Below are 12,104 nucleotides of genomic sequence, written 5' to 3' on the forward strand. Positions count from 1 at the left end.
ATGAGTAATGAAAGTGGTTTCTTGAGATGGAATCTACTGGTGAAGATGTTGTGAAGATTGTTGAAAGGACAACAAAGGATTTAGAGTATTACATAAGCTTAGTTGACAAAGCCACAGCAGGGTTTGAGTGGGTCGACTCTGATTTTGAAAGAAGTTCTAACTATGGGTTAAATGCTATCAAACAGCATTGCATGCTACAGAGAAATCAATCCTGAAAGGGCAAGGCAAATGATGGGGCAAATTTCATTGTCTTATTTTAAGAAATCGCTACAGCCACCCCAACCTTCAACAACCACCACCCTGATCAGTCAGCAGCCGTCAACATCGAGGCAAGACTCTCCACCAACAAGAAGATTGTGACTCACTGAAGGCTCAAATGACAGTTAGCATTTTTAGCAGTTGAGTATTTTTAAATTAAGGTATGTACATTGCTTTCTTAGACATAAGGCTATGCACACTTAATAGACAACAGTATTATCTCCTCCAGATGGTTACTTTGCAGAATTAAAAATGGGTCATATTTGAGAAATGGCTAAATTATAAATTTATACAAATGTGTATTTTCAGTGTGGTAATCCTAATTATCTCAACCACAGTTTATTTCAAATGCAAGTTTTGTGATATATCTTGTCAAATTCTAGAGTAAGAGTTAAAGTAATTTTGAAGTCATATTGGAAATGTTTCTTCACTCAGTATTTTTAAGGTAGCTTGAAATTGTCCGCAAAGAATATTTTTCATTCTGATTGATTGATTCAAAAATATTCACAAAATGTATAACGTGCTAGTCCCTGGAAAGGAAGCTTGGAATACAATGGCAAGAAAAACCAACAACAAGCAGCCCTTGTCCTTTTCTCTAAAAAACATGTAGTTTGTGGAAAAGACAGACATTAATCAGATGACTGTATAGGTAAATATTTCAAGATGTGTTCTAAGTGATAAATATGAGAGAGTACCATGGAGAATCATAATTTATATTGGGTGGAGGTAACTCCGGGACTCTTTGAGAAAATTCCATTTTAGCTTAGACCCAAGTAATGGTTTGTCAGCCAAAGGGTAAGATTTCCAACAGAGCACACAGCTTTTATAGGGCCCAAAGAGGGAAAGAGTGTGCCTGGTGTGTGTTAGTTAGCAAGGGGATGGGAGTGGGGGAATGATTGAGCTAAAACTTTGCCAGATAACGGTGGAAAAGGCTGCTCAGAGTTTGTTTGGTGTTGGGCTTTTGTAGACAATGTTAAAGATTCTGTGTTTATCCTAAATGCAAGGGAAAGCCTTGAGTAATTTTAAGTTATGAACAAGATTAATTTCTTTGATGTTTTAAGTCCATTACTCTCTCTGCTGAATGGAGAATCGATTGGATAGGTCCAAGAAGGTGGATCTATGGATTGGATAGGTAGAAGAGGGAAAAAGGAATAAATGCCAATGTGCATGTCCAGGTGAGAGAAGAGGTTGGCTTGGACTAAGATGGTGCCTGTGTAGCTGGATTGAAGATTTGAGAAATTTTTTAGAGATAGAATTATGCAGCTTGATGATGGATTGGATAAAAGGTCAGGAAAGGGAAGAGTCAAGGACAACTTCCTTGAGCACTTTGGGTGGATGATGAGTCACTCATTGAGTTGGGAAAAATTACTGGAGAAACAAGCTTGATTTGAACTTGTTAGAAATGCCTCTGAACATTTAAGTGGATTTCTTCAATAGGAAGTTTGTTACACTGGTGTGGAGTATTAAAGAAAAGTCTTAAAATTCTCTCAGGGTGGCATTAAGCATAAGAGTTAAAAAAAAAAAAACAAAAAAAAAAACCCAACTGTAATGATGCTTGTATATTTCTAGAAGTAGTAAATGCTTGTTTTTTCCCCAGAAATTAGACTTGTTTTGTGTTTGATAGAGGTGGAATCTCTCCTAAGTTATTAACCTGAGTAATTACAAAAAACATTTTCCCCAAGTTTATATCACTTGGTTCATTGAAAGAAATTTTTTCTCTTGAGTCAGTTATTCATTTTGCAAGCCTTATGAAGTATAATTTGAAAAACTACAATTTGGTGTTACATTTACCAGTGATCATATGAAAATTCATGTTTAAATAATATTTAGTCTCTTTGAAGTTTTAGTCAGCATTTATTTGAAATATACACATTTCAGGATTCTACTATGTATTTTAAGTACATCAGAATGTTTTATGGTAATTTGTGTTTTGTTTTAGGTGCTTTGGAAAAATGTCTTAAAGGAGTGATTTATTTCTGTGGCAAGAACAATAAAAAAAGTTTGCACTTAAAAAAAAAAGAACAATGTCTTTGTCCCATGTTCTTGAAAAACCACATTCTCCTAAGGGCATTTTAATATATGTGAAGATGCTTAATAAGTATTTCTGAGCTCTGGAAAATGAAGTGGTGAATTAACATTTTCACTAAGTAATATTTAAAACACTGACTTCTTGATTTAATGTGAATTACTTTGAACCTCCACCTGCTTCAAAAATTGTTAACATCTCCTTTCAGTTAAAAAACCAAACAAATCTAAAATACTGATTTTAATTTATAAATTACTATATAATTTATACTCTTTAAATATTGCTTATCATCACTGAATAATGTTTAACTTCCTTGATTTATGATACCTCATCTTGTTTACCTTTAAAGTAAATCATGTAGGTTATGAGTGCTTGAGTCTATAAATTGATAAAAATGATTGGTTTGACAAAATAATATATAAATAAGTGATTTAAATTACAGGTGAAAATGAAAGTGCTTTACTTTACTTCAAGCAATATATAATATGTTATTTTGAAATGTAGTTATTTAGAAATTGTGGTACACTTTTATATAATTAAGAAGGAACCTTTATTTCCCTTTAGATAGCAAACTGTATTGTCAGTCTGGATCTGTCTTTTGCTTCATCTAATCATCTAATGAATCTCAACATCTAATACATGGTAGATACATAGTAAATGCTTAGTAAATATTTCCTTAAGAAATTAAAAAAAAATTTCTAAAACTATGCACCTGAATAACTGAAGATACAAATAAACATCTTGTATTAAAATGTTGGGTACATAGAATTAACCAGTTTAATAGTACTTTTCTGGGGCAGGAAATGTTGAACGGTTTTAACAAGTAATGGTTCTGCGACTAGAACAAAAACTTCTAGGAGTCAATTTTTTAGTCTTATAGTCCTTTAAAAACAATTTTATGTTGTCTGGAATTCTCCCACATTTGGCCATTTGTATTAAAATGGAAAAAATTGTTTTCTTGTCAAGACTTGCTTGTAATCTTCAGTTTCTAGTTATTTTTCACCTGTTATTATTTTTAACATCTTTATTGGAGTATAATTGCTTTACAATGGTGTGTTAGTTTCTGCTTTACAACAAAGTGAATCAGTTATACATATACATATATTCCCATATCGCTTCCCTCTTGCGTAGTTTTTTTCCCCCTTAGATTCCATATATATCTGTTAGCAGATATATATCTGTAAGTCTCTTCCTGACTTACTTCACTCTGTATGACAGACTCTAGGTCCATCCAACTCATGACAAATAATTCAATTTCGTTTCTTTTTATGGTGGACTAATATTCCATAGTATATATGGGCCACATCTTCTTGATCCATTCATCCGATGAAGGACACTTAGGTTGCTTCCATGTCCTGGCTATTGTAAACAGAGCTGCAATGAACATTTTGGTACATGACTCTTTTCGAATTATGGTTTTCTCAGGGTATATGCCCAGTACTGAGATTACTGGGTCGTATGGTAGTTCTATTTGTAGTGTTTTAAGGAACCTTCATACTGTTTTCCATAGTGGCTGTATAAATTTACATTCCCAACAGCAGTGAAAGTGTTCCTTTTCTCCACACCCTCTCCAGCATTTATTGTTTCTAGATTTTTTGAAGATGGCCATTCTGACTGGTGTGAGATGATATCTCAATGTAGTTTTGATTTGCATTTCTCTAATGATTAATGATGTTGAGCATTCTTTCATGTGTTTGTTGGCACTCTGTATATGCTCCTTGGAGAAATGTCTATTTAGGTCTTCTGCCCATTTTTGGATTGGGTTGCTTTTTTGTTATTGAGCTGCTTGTAAAGTTTGGATATTAGTCCTTTTGTCAGTTGCTTCATTTGCAAATATTTTCTCCCATTCTGAGGGTTGTCTTTTGGTCTTGTTTATGGTTTCCTTTGCTGTGCAAAATCTTTTAAGTTTCATTAGGTCCCATTTGTTTATTTTTGTTTTTATTTCCATTTCTCTAGGAGGTGGGTAAAAAAGGATCTTACTGTGATTTGTGTCATAGAGTGTTCTGCCTATGTTTTCCACTAAGAGTTTGATAGTGTCTGGCCTTACATTTTGTCTTTATCCATTTTGAGCTTATGTTTGTGTATGGTGTTAGGGAGTGTTCTAATCTCATACTTTATCTGGTTTTCATATCAGGGTTATGGTGGCCTCGTAGAATGAGTTTGGGAGTTCTCTTCCCTCTGCTATATTTTGGAAGAGTTTGAGAAGGATAGGTGATAGCCCTTCTCTAAATGTTTGATAGAATTCACCTGTGAAGCCATCTGGTCCTGGGCTTTTGTTTGTTGGAAGATTTTTAATCACAGTTTCAATTTCAGTGCTTGTGATGAGTCTGTTCGTATTTTCTCTTTCTTCCTGGTTCAGTATTGGCAGGTTGTGCATTTCTAAGAATTGTTCATTTCTTCCAGTTTGTCCATTTTATTGGCATAGAGTTGCTTGTAGTAATCTCATGATCTTTTGAATTTCTGCAGTGTCAGTTGTTACTTCTCCTTTTTCATTTCCAATTCTGTTCACTTGACTCTTCCCCCATTTCTTCTGGATGAGTCTGGCTAATGGTTTATTAATTTTGTTTATCTTCTCAAGGAATCAGCTTTTAGTTTTATTGATCTTTGCTATCATTTCCTTCATTTCTTTTTTCATTTATTCCTGAACTGATCTTTATGGTTTCTTTCCTTCTGCTAACTTTGGGTTTTTTTTTTTTTTTCTTCTTTCTCTAATTGCTTTTGGTGCAAGGTTAAGTTGTTTATTTCAGATGTTTCCTGTTTTTAAGGTAGGATTGTATTGCTATAATCTTCCCTCTTACAACTAAGATCTCTGAGACAGTCCTCAGGTCTTTTCACTCTTTTTAAATTCTGCTCTGCAGTAGTTATTCCATTATTTTATCTTCGATGTCTCTTATCCGTTCTTTTGCCTCAGTTATTCTGCTTTTGATCCCTTCTAGCCTGTTATCAATTTCACTTATTGTGTTGTTCATCATTGCTTGTTTCCTCTTTAGTTCTTCTAGGTCCTTGTTAAATGTTTCTTTTATTTTCTCCATTCTGTTTCCAAGATTTTGGATCATCTTTACTAGCATTATTCTGAATTCTTTTTCAGGTAGATTGCCTCTTTCCTCTTCATTTGTTAGGTCTGGTGGGTTTTTATCTTGCTCCTTCATTGGCTGTGTGTTTTTCTGTCTTCTCCTTTTGCTTATCATACTGTGTTTGGGGTCTCCTTTTTGCAGGCTGCAGGTTCATAGTTCCCGTTGTTTTTGGTGTCTGTCCCCAGTGGCTAAAGTTGGTTCAGTGGGTTGTGTAGGCTTCCTGGTGGAGAGGCCTAGTGCCTGTGTTCTGGTGGATGAGGCTGGATCTTGTCTTTCTGGTGGGCCAGTCCACATCTAGCCATGTGTTTTGGGGTGTCTGTGGCTTTATTATGATTTTCGGCAGCCTTTCTGCTTATTGGTGGCATTGTGTTCCTGTCTTGCTGGTAGTTTGGCATAGGGTGTGCAGCACTGTAGCTTGCTGGTTGTTGAGTGAAGCTGGGCGTTGGTGTTGAGATGGACATCTCTGGGAGACTTTCGCTGTTTGATATTACGTGGAGTTGGGAGATCTCTTGTGGACCAGTGTCGTGAAGTTGGCTCCTCCTCCTCAGAGGCACAGCACTGACTCCTGGGTACAGCACCAAGAGCCTTTCATCCACGCAGCTCAGAATAAAAGGGAGAAATTAGAAAGAATGAAAAAAAGAGAATAAAATAAAGTAATATACAATAAAATAAAGTTATTAAAATAAAAAATAATTATTAAGAAAAAAAATTTTTAAGTAAAAACAACAACAAAAAAAGGACAGACAGAACCCTAGGACAAATGGTGAAAGCAAAGCTATACAGACAAAATCTCACACAGAAGTATACACATACACACTCACAAAAAGAGGAAAAGGGGAAAAAGTAATATATTTTGCTCCCAAAGTCCACCTCATCAATTTTGGATGATTCATTGTCTATTCAGGTGTTCCACAGATGCAGGGCACATCAAGTTGATTGTGGAGATTTAATCCGTTGCTCCTGAGGCTGCTGGGAGAAATTTCCTTTTCCCTTCTTTGTTCACACATCTCCCAGGGTTCAGCTTTGGATTTTTTCCCCGCCTCTGCGTGTAGGTCACCGGAGGGCGTCTGTTCTTCACTCAGACAGGACGGGGTTAAAGGAGCAGCGATTCACGGGTCTGGCTCCAGGGGGAGGGAGGGGCACGGAGTGCGGGGGCAAGCCTGCGGTGGCAGAGGCCATTATGACGTTGCACCAGCCTGAGGCGTGCATGTGTTCTCCCGGGGAAGTTTTCTCTGGATCACGGGCCCCTGGCAGTGGCGGGCTGCACAGGTTCTGGGTAGGGGAGGTGTGGAAAGTGACCTGTGCTTGCACACGGGCTTTTTGGTGGCAGCAGCAGCGGCCTTAGCATTTCATGCCCGTCTCTGGGGTCTGTGCTGTTAGCCATGACTCGCGCCCATTTCTGGAGCTCCTTTAAGCAGCGCTCTTAATCCCCTGTCTTCCTGCGCCAGGAAACAAAGAGGGAAGAAAAGTCTCTTGCCTCTTCGGCAGGTCCAGACTTTTTCCTGGACTCCCTCCCGGCTAGCCGTGGTGCACTAACCCTTTCAGGCTGTGTTGCCGCCACCAGTCCTCTCCCTGCCATCTGACCGAAGCCCGAGCCTCAGCTCCCAGCCCCCACCCACCCCAGTGGTGAGCAGACAAGCCTCTCGGGCTGGTGAGTGCTGGTCGGCACCGATCCTCTGTGCGGAAATCTCTCCGCTTTTCTCTCCGCACCCTTGTTGCTGTGCTCTCCTCCGTGGCTCCGAAGCTTCCCCCCTCCACCAAACTCTTTTGTCCCTGTTTATTCTTTTTTCTTTTGCCCTACCCATGTACGTGGGGGAGTTTCTTGCCTTTTGGGAGGTCTGCCAGCGTTCATTGGGTGTTCTGTAGGAGTTGGTCCACGTGTAGATGTATTTCTGATGTATCTGTGGGGAGGAAGGTTATCTCCACGTCTTACTCTTCCGCCATCTTCTCCCTCTCCTTCACCCAGGTTTTGAGCTGTTTTATTAATTTTGTTTGTAGGATGCTGTTCTGATGCAATTTTGTGCGAACAAATTGGACAAGAAGGACTTCTTTGGAAAATCAGATCCTTTTCTTGTATTTTATCGAAGTAATGAAGATGGCAGGTAGATTTATCTTTTATGAATTTTAAGGCTATTATAACTATGACTTTATCAGTTTTTCTCAGATATTCATATTAAATTGATAAACAGTTAAATATTTTGGTAATCAAAAAATTGATTTGATTTTTTATTCTCAATAATGTGTAACTTTATAGGCATTTAATGTTTTTTTGATATTTATAATGAATGATTTTCAGCTTCACAGAAACATTTCCTCTTTACTTTTCCTAAAATTATATTATTACCTTAATAGAATGGATGATTTATATGTTTGTGGAAATCTAAAATTATGAAACTAAAGTATTTTGTTATAGAATTGAATGCTTAAGCCAATTTCTTGGAGAAGAATATGGAGTTTTGGGGTTGCTTTTTATTCTACAGGGTTTTCTCAATGATATCTAACATTCAGGAAAATTTTTCATTACCCTCTAGTAATTTGAATATTTTACCAGTTGTGATTAGACTGGTTTCTTTGTGATTTGAAAATGTATTAAGAGTTATAATTTATTTTATTTTTTTATTGAAGTATAGTTAATATACAATATTATATGAGTTACAGGTGTACAATATAGTGATTCACAAGTTTTAAAGATTGCACTTCATTTATAATTATTTTACAATATTGGCCACATTCCTTGTATTGTACTATATCCTTGTAGCTTATTTTATACAAAATAGTTTTTACCTCTTATTTCCCTACCCCAACATTGCTCCTCCTCTCTCCTCTTTCATCACTGCTAACCAATAGTTTGTTCTCTATATCCATGAGTCTGCTTCTTTTTTGTTATATTCACTAGTTTGTTGTAGTTTTTAGATTCCACATATAAGTAATATCATACAGTATATGTCTTTCTCTGTCTGACTTATTTCTCGTAGCATAGTATCCTCTAAGTCCATCCATGTTATTGCAAATGGCAAAGTTTTCATTCTTTTTTATTGTCTGAGTAGTATTCCATTGTACAGAGTATAATACATATGACTCTACCATGAAATACATTTTATTGTTATCTTCTATGATTCTTATTGTATTATCAGTAGTAATGAAAAAGTTTAGTGGTTAAATTTATGAGCTAAATGAGGTCCTGCTGCCTAGGTGTAAACCGTGACCCTGATACTTAATAGCTGTGGGACCATAAGCAAGTTTTTAAACTCATATGACACTCAGTTTCCTCATCTGTAAAATGGACTATGATCATAGTTATCTCCCAGGGCTGTTGAGAGTATCAAATGAGTTACTACACAAAAATCATCTAGAAGCTTCCCTAACATAAGAATTATGTTAGCTGTTATTATTATTATTATCTTATGGTATAATGTTTCCTCTTCTGTTTTCCTTAACTGTGCATAATAAAATATTAGCTAAAGAGAAAATGTCATTTGGAGATTAAAATTAGGGGAATAGAATATTAAAAAAAATGTAACCTGCTTCACTTATATATGAAATTATACAACATGTTAATATTATGTAATAAGTATAAAATGGTACATAAAAATAGAAAGTTTGCTATTTAAAGTGATTATACTGAGCAATATAAAATGAAGCTTAACATAGTGTATGAATTTTGCTGATGCAGCTACTGGGCAACTGTTGGTTATTTTTGTTGTGGTATCATATGGTTGGATTTTGCATGCTTCTTTTCTATTTTGGTGGTAAAAATGTTAGAGTAGCATTTGTATCTGAGCACTAATTTACCCATGTGAAAAATATTGGACAGTGGATAAAATAATCATATTTTCCAGTCATTTCACAGTTAGGAAAAAAGCTAAAGAATTGTTCAAATTTTCTTGAATTAAAAAGTTCTTATGTTTCCTCCTGTTTGAATGACTTATTTCCTGAATTTTCTATTTTATTCTTACTAGTTTTATTAGAAATATTTGTTGTACAATTATAGAATTTCAGTCTATCATACATTTAATGCTCCTTGTAAGAGATATATTACAAAATTTATTATGCTTATAAAAACGGTATTAACGTGTTGATTAAGTAAAATATAAATATTGAGTGCAACTTATCCAAAAATCTCAAATCATTTAAAAATAACTATTGCTAAAATTTTGTGAATCTCATTTCAGAAAACTTTCCACTTGCATATACACACAGAAAATAGTTTGCCAGCTAGATCCAAATATATATATTAGGGCATATGTATTAATGTATTAATATACATATGTTTTGTTCTGATGAGTTTTGAATGAATAAAAATGCTTTTACTCCTCAATTTTTATGTGTGTCTTTGTAACTGCAAAGACTTTATCTTCATTTTTAAGATGTATTTGAACACGGAGCTACTTCAGAAATTGCTTGTTGCCTAGTGGTTGAGGCTCATATTACAAGAAAGAGTAAAACTTAATTTCTACTGTAAGCATTAATGAAAATCCATTATAATATATGATTACAAATTCTTATTTTCTTGCTTTCACATTATTTAGTAATTTGACCTGTACTCATAATTATGTAATAATTTTCCTTTGGAATAACTGTTTTATGGTAATTGGCTTCATTTAAAGTATTTTAACAGGTTATTTAATAAAAATATTTTTCTTATAATACTATGTGTAATACATATATACATACACATTTATATTTATATAGCAATACTCCTGAATAGTAGAAAGAGCTACGTCAGACTCCTGTTAGAATTTTCAGTAATTACACTAGTGCTGGAATACTAGAGAGATTTTGGTGTCTATATCACATCTCATGCTTTACAAATGAGAATGATTAATAGAAGACAGATGACTACCTCACTTACAAGTAGCTCACTAAGAAGATGAGTCACTTTATTAAGAGAAGAAGTTTCAATGTATTTCATTTCTATTGCTGATAATACTAGGAATATGACAGAAATTTTGATTTAACTGTAAGCAAAAAGGCCTAGAAGTCAGTAGATTATTGAGCATGTTAGTTTGAAGATGGTTCATTGGTCGCTTTATTTCTATCTAGCTCTCTATCGATTAATCTACTATCTATCTATCTATCATCCATCTATCATCTATCTTCTACCTACCTATCTACATACCTATATAGCAAGGTATCTATATCTATCACCATACCAAAGATTGGTATATATTAGAATATGATATAAGAGAAGAAGAGAAAGTCCCTTTGTAAATCTTTAAGATTATGTAGTGTTATGAAAATTGGCAGATGCCTGTTTATGATAACAATATACATACTTTTGTCCCTATGAATTTTTCTTAACCATTTTTGTGTACTTTTGCTTATTCTCATTTGATTCCCTCTGTTTTTCTCCTGCCTATTTCTCCCTTATCTCCCTTAATTTTCTTCCTTTTGCTTTAGATGTTTTGATTAACCTTTTATTTTTTTATTTTATTTTTTATAACATCTTTATTGGAGTATAATTGCTATACAATGGTGTGTTAGTTTCTGCTTTATAACAGAGTGAATCAGTTATACATATACATATGTTCCCATATATCTCCCCTCTTGCATCTCCCCCCCTCCCACCCTCCCTATCCCCCTCTAGGTGGTCACAAACCACCAAGCTGATCTCCCAGTGCTATGCGGCTGCTTCCCACTAGCTATCTGTTTTAAGTTTGGTAGTGTATATATGTCCGTGCCACTCTCTAACTTTGTCAGAGCTTACCCTTCCCCCTCCCCATATCCTCAAGTCCATTCTCTAGTAGCTCTATGTCTTTATTCCCGTCTTACCCCTAGGTTCTTCACGACATTTTTTGTTCTTACATTCCATATAGATGTGTTAGCATACGGTATTTGTTTTGCTCTTTCTGACATACTTCACTCTGTATGACAGACTCTAGGTCCATCCACCTCACTACAAATAACTCAATTTCGTTTCTTTTCATGGCTGAGTAATATTCCATTGTAAATATGTGCCACATCTTCTTTATCCACTCATCTGTTGATGGACACTTAGGTCGCTTCCATGTCCTGGTTATTGTAAATAGAGCTGCAATGAACATTTACTGTTGATTAACCTTTTAGAGTCTTTTCTATCCTCTTTCTTTCTTTTAATGTCTTTTGCCCCCAGTGCTTCCTACATTGCTCTGGGTGACTCAACTTTGAGAGCATTTGACCACATTATATACACACATATTCTCTTGAGCTCTGTCAATTTAGTAATATGATTTTCTTTAGATAGGTGAGGATACTACCAGGAAGAGTATGACACTAATGCCATAAATATTAAATTGAATACATTATCCATTTATATTATGTTTCTATTTTATCTCTTAATGCAGAGAGACGCTTTCTTGCCTGTGAAGCAGAAAGTTGACTCAAGGCCGTTTCAAAATGAGATTATTTTCTTATGAGGTTTAGTTACAGTATGTTCACTATGGTAGTTATGTAATAACTCTTATGTTAATGACTATTAGAGGGATCCCTTGAATTTAGAACAATTGATGACTAAGATTTTAGTGAAGATTGTGTTTAGGTATTGTTCTAACCAAGATTATTTAAAACATTTTATAGCTCAGTAACTGCTGCATAAATTTGCATTTAGGCAAAAACATTTCCAGAACCTGATTGATGTCTGGAGATTGAATGATTTGGTGGAAACAATACTGGAATTTGAATCAGAAAACCTAGTTTAAGGCTCCATGTATTCTACCCCTTATTTTATATTGTTGAATTGCTATCTTTCTTCCGTCTAGGGATTCTTT

The 12,104-nt window shown here is 35.1% G+C and overlaps 1 protein-coding gene across 4 annotated transcripts in view; it reads left to right on the top strand.

Moving 5' to 3' along the window:
* CPNE8 (copine 8) overlaps nucleotides 1-12,104 on the top strand; it is a 303,498-nt gene that overhangs the window by 157,079 nt on the left and 134,315 nt on the right. For all 4 annotated transcript variants that reach the window (XM_024764161.1, XM_024764160.1, XM_024764162.1 and 1 more), the window contains one exon: nucleotides 7,357-7,460. In XM_024764161.1, coding sequence (XP_024619929.1) covers nucleotides 7,357-7,460 — 104 coding nt within the window. The remainder of the gene's footprint in view (nucleotides 1-7,356; nucleotides 7,461-12,104) is intronic.

Source organism: Neophocaena asiaeorientalis, unplaced genomic scaffold (assembly GCF_003031525.2).
Source record: "Neophocaena asiaeorientalis asiaeorientalis breed wild unplaced genomic scaffold, Neophocaena_asiaeorientalis_V1.1 scaffold329, whole genome shotgun sequence".
NCBI classification, from domain to species: Eukaryota; Metazoa; Chordata; class Mammalia; order Artiodactyla; family Phocoenidae; genus Neophocaena; species Neophocaena asiaeorientalis.